We start from the raw sequence: 18,116 nt of genomic DNA, 5'->3' as shown, positions 1-18,116 counted from the left end.
TATCATAAACAAATGCAATTCCAATAGGGCAGCCGATATAATGTCATTAGTTTATATTTATGTCCTCTCTTTTCCAGCCCTCATTGCAAATGCAATTTTGATGCCATTGATGAGAGATCTGGGATTACAATTCCTGACCATTTTAGGAGACATTTGGGGAAGGAAACAGAAGAATAATTTTGAGGTCTCTCCAAAAACCAAAGGAGAAAAAAAAGTAATATAATATTGTCTTCATTTATTTTGATTAACTGAAGCTTATGTTGAAACATCAATGGCTCCCCATTGGTTAGCAAGTGAAACCCAAACCTCTTTGCCTAGCAATTTGGGCCTTGAATTGAGCCCAAGCTATTATTTCTAATCTTGTTTGCAATTATTTCCCACCATACATTCTAAACTGCAGCTTCTGAGTGTTCCCCAAACCAACCCAGCATCCATTTCTCTACTCACACCTTCCCCTTCCCCTGGTATGCCCTTCCCTGCTCTAAATCCCACCTACTCTCTCACTCCAGGCTGCCTCTGCCCTTTCTCCTCTCCCATACTGGGAGTGGTCTTTCTCCTCTGTGCATCTGAGAGGCTGAAGCTCTTTAGCATCTTCTGAGATGTGTGAGAGTTCTGGAGGGCCTCATCCAGTCTACTGAGCCACCAGCAACTTGAGGTCATGACTCCTTGCTGATCCATCTTTGGCAAGTCTTACAGGATCAAACCAGAACCTTTCCCAAAAGTCAGACTCATCGAGATTTGGTGAATTAACCAATTAAGAAGTGACCAAAGGAACATCAAAAGTATCACTAGATAGGACAGACTCTGAGAGTTCTATCAGAAATTATTCTGCGGCCACAGCTACTGCCCTTCCCTCCCCACCCCCAGCTGTTATTAAGTGCAAATGTTTCTTAGTGGTGAATTGAGAGTTTGAATAACTTGTCTGGGATAATAATACCTAGTCACAAGTAGTGTGAACTATGTCTCCTAGAACACCCTAAAGCAGATAATAATGATAAAGTTCAAAGCACATTCACATTTTATTTTATTTTATTTTATTTTATTTTTTGAGACGGAGTCTCACTCTGTCACCCAGGCTAGAGTGCAGTGGCACAATCTCGGCTCACTGCAACCTCCACCTCCCAAGTTCAAGTGATTTTCCTGCCTTAGTCTCCCAAGTAGCTGGGATTATAGGCGCCCACCACCATACCCAGCTATTGTGTGTGTGTGTGTGTGTGTGTGTGTGTGTGTGTGTATTTTTAGCAGGGATGGGGTCTTGCTATGTTGGCCAGGCTGGTCTCGAACTCCTGACCTCAGGTGATGTGCCCACCTCCTCCTCCCAAAGTGCTGGGATTACAGGCATGAGCCACCACACTCGGCCATTTTAATTTTAATACTAGTAAAATTAATTTATCTCAGGGGTTTTGTCCCCTTCAACCCCCACACTTCCAAAGGCAACTTTAAATATTGGTTATCTGTACCACCAGGAAGATGCTGACTATTACTTCATCACTAAGCCATTTGTTGGTATTGGATTTTCTTGTGCTTGGTTTCAGCAAACCTCTCTTTACTCAACCCCCTCCTCATTTTCCTTTCTGTAGCCCCTAGAATGCCTTTGGGGAACATCTGTTTTATTTTTTCTCCTGTATCCAAACAATTATTATTAGCATTCGGTCTAGTAATTTGCAATTCCCATTATCTTCTCTGCTGAAAGACTCTCCAGAACTGGTTACTGGTTATCACAGGATTTGTGGAGGCGGGAGCAGGGTACCACGGCCACGTGCACTCAGCTGGCCGGCAGCCTCGTGCACTCTGTGCTACCGAGAGCTTCTCTTTTGTTATTCCCAGCCCCTCCTTTTTTTCTGGATTAGATAATGACTCCTTTATGAAGACCCAGAGGGAAATGGGATTATTAAGAGTCTTGCTGGGTAAAAGCTATTTTGTCTTTATGATGACTTTTTTGAGTTCAGCTGCTGAAGGGCCTTAGTGCCAGAGTAGAAGTTATTACACATTCGGGAGAGCGCCTTAAACACAGTGTTCCCTGCTGAGCACACTCTCAGTGTTGAAGGATGGAAGGGGAGGAAAAGGAAAGGAAATGAGAGATTAAAAAGAAAATAGGAGGTAAGAATACTGAAAACAGAGGAAGAAGGAGGGAAAAAATGCAAGGGAGACATAAATCTAAGATAAGAACTCAGCAGAGAATATTCTCTGAAGAAGAGCGTGGCGAGAGATAATATGGTGCTTACAAAACACAGAGGTTTGGTGGTGGAAGAACTGAGAATAACAATTATTTTTTAAATCTCATAAAAATCAACTTACCACAATGGTTATAATGTGCTTTCTATGATCACGAGATTCCACTGACCCCACTGAAACAGTTTTAAAGATTCAGTGACTTCAGAATGGGCTTCATATGTGCCAAACAGTATTCTACATAATCTGACATAGCCCAACAACCCTATGAAGTAGGTATTGTTACCAAACACATTTACAGACAGGGAAACCGAGGCACAGAGACTAAGTATCTGATCACACAGGATACTGGGATCACAGAGCCAGCAAGTGGCTGAGCTAGATTCTAAACCCAGGCGGTCTAGTTCCCATGTTTCAGAAGCTGGGAAGGCCAGGGATGATCCCCACAAAACTTCTCAGTGGCAAACCTACTTGGTAGCATTTAGGGAAAGACAAATATTTTGCCTGTTTGAAAACCCCCTTTTCTCTGCCTGTGCCAGTACTCTGTCTGTGTGAACAATGAGAGATGTGTTTGAGGCTGGGGTGTGAGTGGGCTGGAAGCACTTAACACCTTCTCCACTCCCTGTACACACAGGCACTCAGCTCCTTGTCATCCTGGCCCTCTTTCCTGTGTTCTGGAAACCCTAGGCATGGGGCCGGGGAAGGGGGGTGATGGATAGGACGTTCAGGTCTGAAACCATGTATCACAACATTGAAGGGTTTTTTTGTTTTGTTTTGTTTTGTTTTTTGTTTTTTGCCAACTCCTATTTCTCTCCTTTCTTCTCAATCCTACTCTTCTCTATCCTAAATGCCACATTGTTATTGTTCTACTGGATAGGAGTAGCATTTTCAGAAATGGGGGATTTATTTTTATAGCACAGCTGGTCTGCCAAAGGTCACATAATTTGGCAATGTTCCCAGTGGTTAAAAATTAATTTCTCCTTATTAATACAACCAAGGTCCCAGAGGATCGGAGCTCAGCCTTATCTAAACTTGACAGCTTCCTAAACCTTTAGAAGATGCTTTCTCCTGGAGGGCCAGCCATGATACAAGGCCACTGTGTCCTGGAATCCTACTCCACTGAATCCTGTTAGGCAATGAAACCATTAAGCCTCTGACCATTTCTCATCAAGGCAGATAAAGCTTTGAAAAATACTGTAGCTCTCCAGGACAAACTTCTGCAGCATCTTCCAGAAATGGGTTAATTAAAAAACAAAAATCAGCAAATAGCCAAGTCCTTACCTGGAAGGAACAGTGCAAAGACTAACTTCTGGTGATCAATATACTTATCTGCCACTCAAGGAAGGTATCTCAAAGATTATCCATTTGCAAGTGATGGTCACATAATAAAATACCTCAAATATGTTAATAACACTACAAGCCATTGCCCAGATGACACTTTTCAAGTCCTTTCTTGTCAGTTCAAGAAATTAAAAAGATATTCTTCTTTTGCTCTATCTTTTAAGAAAGGAAGATCTCAGCTCAAGTTCCTAAAGTCTTTCCAAACTGGACCTTTGGAGAATATATTTGGAAACCTCTTTACCTGGCTCTTGAATTCTGTCAATTCAGAATTGTCTTACACTCAGGTCACCCTGAGTCAGTTCATTTTCCTGATTGCTTTAGGGAAGACTTGAGTGAAATGAAAAACACCAGGGGCCCCAGAATCATCTGGTCCCTGGTGTCTCTCCTCACTGACCCCAGACCCCTCCCTCACTGTTATTTGTATTCGTGCCTCACTGCATATGAATTGGCATTTGGATTCCTAGCTTTTTCTATGCCTGGAAGATAGGAACTGGCCTTTCTGCTGCAGAACGTGGACTTGATACATTCAACAGCAGGGGATCAGAGCCATTTGGTAGACAGCAGGAGTCCTGTCTGGGTAGCCTGGGTTCCAGTCACTGCAGCCTTCCAATCTTTCATTTTGCCAGTTGAGTGCTCCGTAGCTTAATGTCTGAGGGCTCTATGGGATGACATAAAACTCCAAGCCTGATGTGCACTGGCGCATCCACAATTCCACCAGGCACCGCTTGGACGAGTAGGGGCCTGCCCGGGGCCCTTTGGGGAGTGCTCCTCTTGCCACTGTCTTGCACTGTGTGCTCTGCTGGCAACTGGCCACAGCTTCCCTACCTCCAGGAGCTGATCACGGGGGAAATGTTTACTGGGCACCCATTTAATGTGGGTATGAGACCAATCCCTAGAGCCCAGAGCAGGCCGTCTGCGTAAAATCTAGGAGTTTACAGTTTACTTGCAAATTATTATGCTCGCCAATGGCCATCTCACATTTTGGGGAGACAGGCTAAAAGAAACACTTCAAACCCTTATCCGGCGCCTAGACCGTCATTGCTTCTCTTTCAGGATTTGTCTGAACCCAGACCTGTCTCCCACAGCCAATTTACACCTCTTATCTGATCATCCAGTCCAGACGGAAGGGTGAATTGACCGAGAATCTGCGCGTGTCCATGGCAATGGCGTTAAAACCCAAGCATAGATCAAAGCTCTCCAGACGAGGAGGGGAGGGGTAGATGGTTATGGGGTCTGGGGTCTTTTGGCCCCAAGCGATGTGTCCCGGAGGTGGGGACATTAGGCCTGGGAGTTGCCACCATTTGAAGAAACCCATTGTCAGGACTTGAATGATTTTCTGAGCAAAACCCAGTCCCCCCCGCAGATCATGATTAACTCTAGCAAAGCGGACGTTCGCAGTGGGCGCTGACAGGGAATGGCTAGCGCCAGGGGGCTCTCCTCTCTGTCTGAAACCGAAAGAAAAGGAAGTGGAGGGAGGGGAGCCGAGCAGGGAGCACACGCCAATAAACCTGAGCGTGGATCTCCTATCTTTCAGAAGAAATTCAGCCGGAGCCGCAGAAGCCGCAACGCATATGGGCAAGATCCCCTAAAACTTGGTCTGGAAAGCTGATTCCCGAAGGTTCCCCAACCCAGATGATTCCCAGAGGGGCGACAAGTCTATTCCAAATCCCTCCCCCACCTCCAAACACTAGGGCTACCGGCGCCCGCCACCCAGCCGCTGGACGCCTGCGACCCGGTGGGAAAGACCCGGTGGGAAAGACCCCCGGCGCAGCCAGCCCGAGTCGAAGGGCGGGGGCAGCCCCTTTAATCAGAGCGCGCCTTGCCTCCATTAACTTGTGTTGATATTAAAAAGAAATCAATCAGTGAAAATGAAGCATCGGCCGTGAACATTTCTTTTTCTCACGTGGAAAAGCAAAGAGCGAGGCGGCTGGGGAGGGGAGGCGGGAACTCGCCGGCGGCTGCCCGCAGAGGCTTCTCCGGAGACCAGCGCTGCAGCCGAGACCTAACTTTCCGGCATAGGGCAGCGTTGAGGAAATGCCTCAGGCTTTTCCCTGGGGGTGTCCTTAGGGGGAGGAGGAGGAGGGCACAAGCATGGAGTAGTTGGAGGCGGCCAACTTCGCGGAGGCTTCAGCCTCGGTTTTGCTTTCGCTGGGAATATTTTTGCTTAATAGAATGTTTATGGATCGCTGGGCTCTGTTTCTGCTGCGTAGCCCAAACAAATCGATGCGGCGTTAGAGAAGGCGCTGGGGGGCGGGGAAGGGGAGGGAGGGCTAGGAGGAGAGCTGAGGGGCTATCACGTCCCCACCACGTGGATGGCCGCACGCCGCGTGCTCTTCACCTGTTCCTGCGCACCGGCGGGCGCTGGGCGCGCGGCGCTTCTAGAGGCTGTGCAAGTTGCGCGCATTCCTGGGGCTCAAGCTGGTTCCTTCCCGCCTCTCTCCGCCCTCCTCTCCGAAATCCCACCCCAGTTTCCTCTCACCTAGTTGGGCCAGCGCTTGGATTCCCAAGCCAGCCGGCCTCGGCCTCCCGCCACTCAAAGCCGTCTCTCTAGGGGTCGCGGCGAGCCTGCCGCGCAGAGCGGAGCGCAGGGGACTGGCGGGGGCGCCCGGGGCAGGGAGGGAGGCAGGCTAGCGGCTGCACTGCGGTCTGACGAGGCGGCGCAATGAGGAGAGGGGCAGCCTGGTGCGCGTCGCCCATGCGGCCTCCCAGCCACGCGCCAGCCCAAGGTGCCGCGCGCCGCGACCGCCGTGTTATTTGCTCAATTGCTCCCCCGCGCGCACCTTCTGCCCCATCTTGCTCCTTCCCAGAATTGGTTCTCGTCGCCGGCGGCGGCGGCTGAACCAGGCCCCCCTCCCGGCCGGCGCACACTGGGTGAGTCAGAGGTGTAGCTTGGCCTCGCCCTTGCCACCCGCTGCCGGCTCCCCGGGTGCCAGTGCTTTGCTCCGCCTGAAAGCCTGAGCAGCTCACGGCTTGAGATCGCATTTTGGGGAGCTGGAGGTCCCTGGCAGGTCCCAGCTTCGAATCCCACCCTGAGATCCCACCCCGGGTCCGAGGTTGCCCCGAACTCCGCGCCTCTGGGCTTCTCTGGAAGTGACGCAGCACTGCTGGGGATTGGGATGGGAGGGGGTTCTGCAGAGAGCGCGGCAGGCAGGTGGCAGAGCGGGAGTGGGTCCAAGCGGGTGTCGCGCACACACGTACACACACTCCAAGTAGCGCTCGGGGACAGATGTGCGAACATCTGGGGTAGGAGATGGCCCCTGAGTCTTCACGACCCCTCCCGCTCCGCACAGCACACGGAACCTTAAGTTGCATGTGTGTGCGCGCCAGTGTGAGTGCCAGTGTGTGCGCGCTCGCGCGCTGGGGCCTACTGGAGTCCGTGTCTGAATACATAATATACTGTGGGCATCCTCACGGCGCGCGCGCGTGTGCACACACACACAGCGAATCACACAAACATACATAATTTACGCAGCATCCAGGTCTGTGAGTGGTAATTTAATTCCGCTTCAAGTTGGGAATTTAGAAATAAGGCAAGGGGGAACGGGGGAGGCCCAGAAAATCTCCCCAGGTGGGACCCCCACCCATCCCTTTGGCAGGATTTGCAGCTGCCCTGAAGACCACTTATGGCAAAGAAAGAGCTGCAAACGTGCGGATCTGGGTGGCAAAGGCATTCCTGAATTTTCTTCCCCCCTCAAATAAATGCCCAAGCTTAAAGTGGTGTGTGTGCTGGGTGGGGGGGGGGGGGGAGGCGGGGTGGTGAGGAGAAGGAAGGGTGACAGTACCAGATGCAAGGCTAGGATCCACTAGCTGATGTTCTGGGGATGCCCAGGAGGCTGCAGAGTTAGCTCTACCACTGCCGCCATCGCCTTGCAAGTGCCTTGGGTGAGGGCACTTCAGGAAGGCTTTTTCGCCTTTCTTTCACCCATTTCCTCCATAGATGGTTTCTCCATCTCCAATGACCTGTAGCAGCTGCTAAGAGTTTTGTTGTTAGATTCCAGACACCGTTCTCAGAGGGGTAGGGAGGCTCACTCTAGAGAGTGGTCCCAGAATGAAGCACAAACCCCACTGCATTCCCCATGGATTCCCCTTTCCAGAGCATACCCCTTGCCGCTCCCCACAAATGCGGTCCCCAGACTGTTCTGGGCCTCGAAATGCTTATCTCCACAGCGGCCTGTCCACACACCCTTTTTGGCAGTGGTTGAGAACAAATTCCACTCAAAAGTTTCTAACCACTTCACAAGAGTGAGAGACCTTCGAGGGCCTGCAATTTGTTTTAGCTAATAATAATTTCTAAAAGAACGTATGATTTACTTTCCCAGACAACACATGGATGAAGAGAGAAGGGACCAACCGTCTTGGTTGCCAGCAGCACCCAACCCCAAGCTCCTATCTCAGCCACAAGCCAACTTGCTCCACCAGCCTGAGCCTTATGATTCTGAAGCATAACCAGTCATTCTCCAAAGAATCTACAGTATCTGAAAACCAAAACTAAACTCTTGTCTTTCCCAAGCCCTTCAGTTAACATCGCTCAATGTAACTAAGTGGAGGGAATGCAAATGATTTATATTTCACTGGCTAGTTGGAGAAACTCAAGGGAGATGTGTTCTGCTTCAAGACAGGGAAAAAAAATTCCCAAAAACTGTAATGCAAAGGCTTTGTAGTATTTTTAAACCTTTGATTCAGTCCATATGTGACATGTGAACACCGCCAAATTCTGTTTCAAAACACACACACACACACACACACTCCTAGCAGGAGAGGAAAGTTGGGTTTTAGCAGCCGTGGTGGTGTAGGAAGGGCCGGCTGGGATCTCTCTTTAAATTATTGAGTACTGAGGGAGCCTTCTTCTGTGCCGTTCTGCGTGGCCTTCCTGCTTTAGCGGTCACTTTTAAAGGGGAAACCATGTTGCAATAAATAGAAAAAACTTTCAGTGGCTTACCTGGTTGGCCTCTCACTTGGTGTCTTGAAAAGTAGAGGGCTAAGAAAACCCAGGTGAGAGGAAACATATCCATTTTGGAGAAGGTGGCTCTTTCCAGAGCTGGGTTCGTAGGTTTCTTGTTTAAATCTTTGTGTTTTTCTCTCTTTTATTTTCCTCCTTACAACGTCTTATGCAGAGGTTTCTAATGGTCAGCGTTTCCCTCCTGAGTCCTGGTGGCTTGTCTTCACCTTTATTCTTGCTGGAATTTCCACCTCACCAGGAGGAGAGTAGCTCCTGAAATCAGCAAAGAAGGAACAAGCCGGGAAGAGAACACGGTTTTCCTCTCAAAAACAAAACGCATATATGTTCTCTCCAGTTCTTCAAAGTGTCATTTCCTTTATCCTACAATATCACGAGTATTTCCCGAAAGCCAAGCGTAACAATAATGATAATAATAATAATTAAAACCAAGACTTGCCTTGGGCATCACACTGCCCCCAGGCAGCTGTGTGATCTCAGAGGCGTAAACTGACACACATCCCGTGGCACCCTTGACGGACACGCGGGCGGAGGCAGCCGCCGCCGGACAGCCCGAGTGGAAGGCGGCCGCCCTGCTCTTGTCCTCGCCGGGTTCCCCCGGCGGGAGCCTCCCCCAACGGCTACACCCGCTTGGCCAGCCTCTCGAGGGGAGTCTGAGGAAGGAAGCTGCTGCTGCTGTTGCTGCTGCTGGTGCGGCGGCGGTGGCGGCTGGGATCGCCTGGGAGTGAGCGAGCCCCTCTCCGAGTTCGCTGGCGCCCGCCCTCACCTCCACCTCGCCGAGTGTCTGTGCGGCTGAGGATGTGCTGGGGGCCGGCTGCAGGCTGGTGCCTCGCTCGCGATCTCTGCCTCCCCTCCGGCTCCCCACTGCCTTTTCAGGCCGAGCAGCATGTGGATGTCAGAGCCGCGGCAGAGCTATCCGATTACGCGCCGGCTCAGGGCCCGCCCCTTCTGTGTTCCTGATTAAAGAGGCAGCAGCGGAGACGCGCGGCGCAGAGCAGAGTGCCGCGGCACCCAGCTCGGGCGGGGCGGCGGCGGCTTCTCTCGGGCCGCCGCAGGATCGAAGTTAAGGCGGCGCCCACCCCACCACCCCTCGCCCGCCCCGCATCTCCCGATCGCCCCCGCGCACCTCCGCGCCGGGCCGCCGGTGCGTAACGCCCTGGGGAAGAAGCGCCCCCGGGCACCCCCAGGGCGCGCCGCCCTTGGCCGTGTCGCCCCCACCCAAGGGAGACCCCGGGGGGACGGGGGGAAAAGCCTTGTTCCCCCTAAATTCCACGACTCCGATGCCACACACGCAGAACCCAACACAATGCCACGCGCGATGGCGTTACAAGAGGAGTTGGGTGGCGTACGGTGTTTGGGGTAGCGAGCCGGTCGGCAGCTCAGCCATGCGTTCGAACAGGCAGCGGTGCGTGGCGGCGACACACACCGTCAGCCCGGTCTGAATAAAACCCCAAACACTCGCGGCGTTTACTACTCAGATCCTTTGTTATGTCCCAAACATGCTCTGCTCCTCTCTGGGTTAGGATTTCGTTACCCCTGCGCCTTTAACTTGTAACTACGCTAAAAAGAGGAAAGATTTTCTTCAGCAAATAATTTCTTCAGGTAATTAAATTGGATTCCATCAAGTTCCCCCGAAAAAGTATAGGTGCTTGAAGGCGTCTCATCCAAATGCTACTGTAACTACGTCTATTCACATTTTCCCCCATGGAAACGTGGTCACAAAGCCTAGAGAAAGAAAACATCATTATGCCAACTATTTTTAAATGGAGGCGTGAAAACTGTTTAGAGGGAACTGCAAGCTAACAGTTGGGGAAACACTTGTATCTTTGTTTCTGAGGATGGCTTTGTGGATTCCAAACTGTCTTGCTTCACCAGACACCTATTACTACATTATCATAAAGACTGCAACAGAAACAGCCTAAATTACACCCTGCACATGTACACCTTTTCTGCCACAAAAGAGGTATATGAAAAATAAGAAAATTCAGAAAAATATTTACAGATTAAGATTTTTTTTTAATTAAGAAAGTAAAATTTTCTGTAGATTAAGAAAAATACAGTTTCGGTGACGAGAAACACACACCTGACTACCCATTTTCTTCTTGGCTTGTACTTGTGGATTCTTCTGGGTGGTTTCCCTCCTTATCTGGACTTGCCCATTAGCTTTGTTTATCACTTTTAGTGTTTGAAAAATCTGTAACTCCCACTTAACTGTTATTTACACTGAGATAACCAAAACAAAATTGAATCAGAAGTGATTTGCAAATAGTTGAGCCAAGCTGTGTTGGGGGGTGGGGCGGGATTTTAGAGTGGAAATCCACAGGTTGACTATCACACTGTTAATCTCAGATGCCTGGTTGGGAAAGGCACAGCACAGAGGCCTCTGAGTTCTTCCAGGGAGCATGTCTCTTGGCTAGCCTAAATGCTACCTTTCATTCCCTCTTTGCCTCCCTCCTTCCTCTTCCTCCCTCCTTTCCTTCCTTCTTCCTTCCTTTCTAGGCTTGAGAACACATCCACATTATTAAAAACTCCAGATTTACATTTCTCCTCTTTAAAGCTCAATTGTAAAGAATGACTCCAAGCCTTAAATATTTAACAAAGTAAAAGAGCAGTTTGGATTATTAACCTTAAGCAGAGATCCCGGTTTATGTCATTGCCAAGATGCTAATCTAAGGACAAAGAACGCTATCTGTAGTGACAGTCCCTGAATAGAGAGGGCCATTTAATATCACCTCTCCCCACCACTCACCAGGCATGCCAAACCATTTTAGCCAGTGCCCAATGTGGGAGACTCCTGTTTCTGAGAATAATGTAGCCAGGGTTTAGGTGAAGGGCACTGTGAAAGGGGGAAAGAAGAGAGAAAAGGTAAACCTAAGCCCACTGGAGAACCATAAGAATGACAACCCTGGACTTCTGGTCTTGGGGTCTCAGGGATGAAGGTCCCCATCAGGCTGCTTCCAGAGTAGAGAAAAGTCAGAATCAGTTTTGTTCCTGGCCTGGTTGCCTACACTATAACTTTTCATTTTTCAGCGGTGTCCTACAGGGGACGCTCACTTACTTCCTGGGAGTCCTCTGTACCAGGGCTGCAAGACTTCCCACTGGCCTTGAGTGAAGGCCTCATTTCCTGCAGTTGGACAGAGAGTGAGTCTCAGGTTTCCATCCCTGGGGACTCAAGCGGCCAGACCATTTTTTAATCCTCTAGGGGGCAGCACTCAATAAATAATGGTAACACCACCCAGGGTCACACTTCTGGTGGTGCTTTTAATTCCAAGGAGTTCAAAGTGCTTTATCAGACCAGGGAAGATTCAGAGTGAGGCCGATCTCTCCCCAGCCTACTCTGAACAAGACCCCACCGGCCCAGAGAGGGCTTAGAATTGTTTTAACCTAAGACTTCCAAGGACTCTTGGGAACTAAACACAAATCTCACATGTGCCACATGGAAAACAAATCTTTAGGGAAATTCTTCACACTGGGACTGGCTCAGACCTGCCAGTCTTGTTTCCCTCTAGACTGGGATCTCAGGGTTTGACTGCAGTTGGTTTGGTTTCCACCAGAGGTATAGTGGTAAAGAGCTAGGTAGGCACCGTGCTTTTCAGTATTTTGTGAGTCCACATCCCTGGCCCATAGGGAAGCCTGCCTACCTAAAGGCCAGTGTCAAAAATCGGGTTTGTGAACAAAAACACTGAGCTGACTAGATAACAGCTAATTAGCGAAGCTGAGATTCCTGGCCACATCACTGACTCACCTAGGATGTTTCATGTCATTATCCTTAATTGTAAAATAATACTAGATAATCCACCCCACATTCCATTCCTTTGACGGGAAGGGATGTGGGGGAACATGAAACAGGTTGGTAAAGGATGCTAAGAGAAAGCTGTTACCAAGCCACACCCCTGTGGAAAGTTAAGTGTTCCCAGCTAGACAGTCCCAAACCTTAGGGTATATCAGCATCACCTGGAGGAAGTGTTAAAAATTCTGATCCCTGGGAACCATTTTCCTGCAGGTGAAATTCCTTGAGTCTGGAGTGGTCTTTGGGAATCTGTATTTTTAACACACATCTTAGGTGATTCTGATGCAAAGCCTCCACAGACCAGTAGTTGGGAACTTCTGATCTGATGTGTTCTATTTACACACAGCCTTCCATAAATGCTCTTCCGTTGAAGGAAACCTGGACAAGTATTCCTTCACATTTCCTCTCTGGGTACTTTTCAATATGGGGCAGATGTTTCAGGTTTCTTGGAAAAACCACCAAGAACAAGTTCTCGAAAATGCCGCAGTGGTGGAATTCCCAGATTTACCTGTGACCTTTAGCAGCAACTGCAGAGAGCCAATTTGAAAACACCAAAAGCCTCGCCTCATGCAGGCAGGAGCTTTGCAGGGACATGTTCAAAGTAGCGGCTGATGGGTTTATGAGCTGGAGCCAGACCTTTCACCACCAGCCCACTCAACCATTGGTGGTTACTAGAGGTTCGTTTCAGGTATGCTTTTCCATCTGTGTTCATCCCACTGTACTTACGAAATGTTCATGGATGCATGACTATGCCAGAGGTATGCGAGCAAGACAGAGATTTAGGTCTTGCCTCTCGGGAACACAGGATCTAAAAGCTCCAGAAGTTTCATGCTTCCACAATAGATATCACGTGTCACATGGTGCTTCCCCTTATCGGAGCCCTAACATCAATAAGCTCTCACCCTGAAAAGGAAAGATCTAAGGCATAATTGCATCTTAATCTGTAATTTACCACACTGCCCTAGTTAAGGTTTAGCTACATCTGTCTCAGAAGCAAAGCTTCAGTTAAAATGGAATAGGTCCTAATTTATTATTCTCTCTTTTGTTTGATGTCAAAGTCCAGGTTTCTGGTCACTAAGGTTTTTTTTGTTTGTTTGTTTTTCTTACTCGCCTTTTAAACAATCAACTTTTTTTTTTTTTCAGCACACTTGAATATTGCCCAGTAGTTTCTATTTGACATTTCTATTCTAAATTGATATTTCTAGTATATTCTATTTGGTGGGTTTCTGGAATCCTTACAGATTTCCATAAACTATTGAAATCTCCTTCACTCCATACTGTGTGTATATCTCATTTCTTCCTCAGACACAAACACTGGATCTGGTAGGAGGGGCCCTTATGAGACAAAATTTAAAAAGCAGCAGCAAAATGTGCAAAATTCATTCAGACCTCCCTGGAATCCTTGGAAAAAGAACCTAAAGAAGCCCTATTGCTTCTTCCAGTCTGCCTGGCTTTAGCATGAGTCTGATCTTCCTATGCTACATTAATTTTTCTACCTTTGAGGCATAAGCATATCAAAAAGACCCAGTCAACCCTCTCCCTTAAAACAGCACTCTCCATTAAATCTTCTGCAAGGACGGTGGTCTCTGTGCTGTTCACATGGCTACTGCGCACTGGAAATGTGGCTAGTGTGAGTGAGTCACTGAACTGTAGGTTGTATTTAATTTTATTCATTTAAATGTAAATTGCCGCATGTGCTTACCAGCTACCATGTTGGACAACTCAGCTTCAGAATCAAAAGACCAGAGCTGAATAATTCCCATAGAAACCCATAGAAATTCACACCCTTATCAATCTCTGTGGTTACCATACTTGTTTGCCAAGAAAGGAACCCCAGTATCAGCAGAAGTTCTGATTACCAAGGCAGCATTTGAAAATGCTCACTGTCTGTTTGGCTAAGGAAGAGAAGAGCTAGCTTATATTCATATTATTGTCTATCATCCCATGTTCTTTCTACGCTCTCTCGGATGACTTTCCCAGAGCACTCACCAGGAGTCAGGGTCTTTATGATGCTCTCCCAGCTTCGGGCCTCAACTCCACTCATCAGTGGAGACCACCGCGGAGAAGCAGGTGGGGGCAGCAGAAGCCTTGAGGACAGGGCAGCTGGACCTTCAGTCTCTACTTGGGTGTCCTTGAAAATTCTGTTAACCAATTTGGAACCACCTTTCTCACCTACAGAATGATGGGTTGACTTGAATGATTTTTAACCTTATCTGGTTTTGAGTTTTGGCTATGACTCTTTCCTGATCGCATTCTCACTCATGGATTTAAAACCGGCTTTAGTCTGAATTCCGTAGGCCAACCTAAGCAAGTTGAAATTAATGCTCTTTTATCCTTAAACTGTTAATGCATGGATGGGGCTTCAATGGATATTCCATCATCATAGTATTTGCATTGGGTACTTTTCCCAAACAGCGAGTGCTAATGAGTATATCAGGCATCTTGGCAGGGCTTTTTGAGGAGATATTTTTCAACAAGGCTTTTTCTAGCCTATCATAAAAATACAGATTCCACTTGGCAATCACAACCAAAGGCCAAGAATGTATTTGTAACGTCATAGCACTTATAGGTTATGCAACTGGATATTTTAGGGCTACGATATGAAATTTTTAATCACTCAGAAATATTTTGAAGAGAAAATTCCCATTCTCTTACTAAATTCATAGATGAATTTTCATGGAAACTTGAATCTTCCACCCACGAGTGCACATTACCTTGCCTTCATTCACATGCATATGTACCCTATCAAATCCCCCACAGATTTGTAAGGGATTTTTTTATTGTTGCTATTGCTGTTTTCAAATTTGTAACCTGTGACTTATGGTGCCTTAATTAGACATCTACATGTCAGGTGATTGTTACATTATGATGGCAATAGCTGCTAATTTGAGCGTGAAAGTCTTGATGGAAAGGCAGTAGTCAGGGAGCTGACCTTTTGCTATTGAGGAGACTCCAGGGTGGGTTAATTCACACCCACCATAGTCATTAGTTCCCACTCTCCTCCGTCATATTTACTCCTACATAGTTTACTGAGCTGCCAATCAACCCTTAGTATCTGGATGAGCACACTGATGGGGAGGGGGCTGGAATGGCGCTTGCTTTCCTGCTGCAACCAAGAAATCATTTATAGAGGCAGTCTCCTTTTCAGTCTCCAGACTCAGATACTATTTATTTATTTCAAAATTAAATAAAAAAGAAAATAAGTAGTACACATCTTTTAAAAATTCAAATTACACGAAAAAGTATCCTGTACAAACTTCACACCTGTCCCTTAGTTTTCCAGTTCACTTCTTCCCCATTGATGCAGGTTTTGCATATTCTTCCAGAGATATTGAGACGATATGGCAAAGTTAAAAGCAAAGACACAGTTTATGTTTCTCTCTAACTTTCCTTCTCTAGCTCTTTGCCTCCCTCTTTCCTCTAGTCCAAAGCAGTAATGATCTTGAAAACCATTAGGGGGCAGCTGTGACCAGAAAAGGAAACAACAAGCAGAAACGAGGAACTAAAATCCTAGAGGAAGAGAGATGCAAAAGGAAATGAAAGGAATGCTAAGCAGAGAGACCAGCCAAAGAGAAAAATGGAAAAAAGAGGAAGACGAAGAAAGAAAGAAACACAAGCATTATAAAACAAAAGGAAATGGAGAGCGAGGTGATGATATTAAAAAGCTAAAGGCAGCGTGTGTGTTAGGGGAGGGATAGCATATGAAGGCCAGGGATTATCTGAGGTTTTGTTTTGTTTTGGTTTGATTTGTTTTTTTTTAAAGCAAACCTGTGGAACCCGATTGACTCAATGTTAGCAGAAAGTAGGAAGTTATCTTTTTCAGAACTGGAAGGCATTTATTGTGCTGGACTTTACATTCTTAGAACATGCTTCAAACTGAAGGGTTCTGAGCACCCTCTGTCCATTTGGGCTTGCGACGTGGCGGGCAGGATGGAGAGGAACAGCCCGCTTCCCTTACATCTTCAGAGTGCTTAGAAATGCTTTCAGGCCTCAGCAAGACAGCAAAATTAACCTGAATATAAAGGTGTAATTCTATTTCTCAGGGCAGCAGAGCTAAAAAACGAAGGAAGGGGCTTCTTTTGAAGCCGATGCGATAATCAAAGTGCTTTCAGGTGTACTTCGGGCATACCTCCCCTGGTTTCAGCAGGCTAACTTCATTAAAGCGCCTAGCCACAGCTTTAATGTTTTCTAGGCTTTCCCCCAGGGTACATTAAGCAGAAACAAGCTCTCATGGGAGCTCCGTTCCCTGATGTTTTGCATTGTGGATGGAATGCAGGGGCAACATTTATGCTGGAATAATATTAAATAGGAAATTGTTTCTAGAGCACAATAAATATGATCACTTTTAGCTAGTAACCTCTTCTCTCTTTCTAATCCAAACTTTCCCTCCCCACCTTTAAAAAAGTGACAACAATTTTAGGAAACTCTGGTCTAGAGTCACCAGATAAAGCATGGACCATATGCCTCCATTTATTATTTGCTGAATCAGATTCAGAAGGTAGAATACTCCCCAAGCTGCCCCAAACTCTATGCCCAATGCTACTCATCAAAATTCAGTGAAAACTTTTATTTTAGGATGAAAGGCACCGGCTCTTGGTCACATTTGTTAGACTCATATATTTACTGAAGATCCAAGATGGGTAGAGTCTACTTTGGGTATGCTGGGGTTATAAAGAAAAAGCCTGGGGTGCACCTGCCCTAAGGAACCCTTAAGTCCTGGGCCAGATCAAGCTGGGGCTTTCTCCAGTGGCCATTAGAGTTTTGATGAATTACGGTAAATTGCAATTTGACCTATTTTGAACAGTGGTCATTTTCCAGAATGTGAGGTTTCTCCTGTAGCTTAAAGTGAGAAGCTGTCTCTAATCCCACCTCTCTCTCTCTCATTCCCTTTTTCTGTGACACGGATTCCCAGAGTTTAGTTTCTAAACTGTTTTAAAATTCATACTGGAAACTTGTCCAAACAAAAATCTCTGACCAGAAGCAATTTGCTTCCCTTTAAAAAGTACCCTAAAGTTAAATTACATATTTACTTGACTTTGTGTTTCTTTGCTAGAATTTGGCAAGGATCTAGGATGTGAAAACATTTCCCATTTGATTTCTCATTTCATTTGATTATAACTTAGAAAGAATAAATGTAATTTTTGACCTTTCAACACACCTGGAAGTATGTGTTCCTCTTGCTGTATTTGACTGACAGTATTCTCATAAATGGTGTGGCTTCTCCAACACTGAGCTCCCCTACTCCTTAGAAAATGGAAGAGTTGGCTGGGCGCCATGGCTCATGCCTGTAATCCCAGCACTTTGGGAGGCTGAGGTGGCAGATCACTTGAGGTCAAGAGTTTGAGACCAGCCTGGTCAAGATGGCGAAACCCCATCTCTACTAAAAATACAAAAATTAGCCAGGCGTGGTGGCAGGTGCCTGTAATCCCAGCTACTGAGGAGGCTGAGACAGGAGAATCACTTGAACCCAGGAGGCGGAGGTTGCAGTAAGCCGAGATCGTGCCACTGTACTCCAGACTGGGTGACACAGCAAGACTCTATCTCAAAAAAAAAAAAAAAGAAAAGAAAAGAAAAAAGAAAATGAAAGAGTTACACTTTAGGGGAGAGGAGTATTCTGGGGCAAGTCAACTTAATAATATTATTAGACTAAAAATATAAGACAACATATCATAGGGAACTCATGGCCCTGAACAGGGATCGAGAGACCTAGACTCCGGTTCTGGCTTTTGTGTTGATGCTGTGTGCGCCTTGGCTACGTCGTTTCATCTTCTTTTTCCTCCCTCATAAAAGGCAGGTTGTTATTCCACAGCAATGACCCTACCAAACTATTCAATCGAGTCTACACTTGATAGAAAG

General features: G+C 47.1%; 1 protein-coding gene across 7 annotated transcripts in view; it reads right to left on the bottom strand.

The window, feature by feature from the left end:
- Positions 1 to 9,404, bottom strand: part of NRP2 (neuropilin 2) — a 115,379-nt gene extending 105,975 nt beyond the window's left edge. For 3 of the 7 annotated variants that reach the window (XM_016950360.4, XM_001136720.7, XM_016950363.4), the window contains exon 1: positions 8,453 to 9,404. In XM_016950360.4, coding sequence (XP_016805849.2) covers positions 8,453 to 8,525 — 73 coding nt within the window. In that variant the 5' untranslated portion in view covers positions 8,526 to 9,404. Of the gene's footprint in view, positions 1 to 5,992; positions 6,165 to 8,452 lie in introns of those variants that run through there. The other 4 variants (XM_063790658.1, XM_063790659.1, XM_063790660.1 and 1 more) reach the window with 3 other exon arrangements.
- Positions 9,405 to 18,116: the final 8,712 nt, after the last annotated feature.

This window comes from Pan troglodytes, chromosome 13 (genome assembly GCF_028858775.2).
Source record: "Pan troglodytes isolate AG18354 chromosome 13, NHGRI_mPanTro3-v2.0_pri, whole genome shotgun sequence".
Classification (NCBI taxonomy): Eukaryota; Metazoa; Chordata; class Mammalia; order Primates; family Hominidae; genus Pan; species Pan troglodytes.
This window is presented reverse-complemented; position numbering and strand designations above follow the sequence as displayed.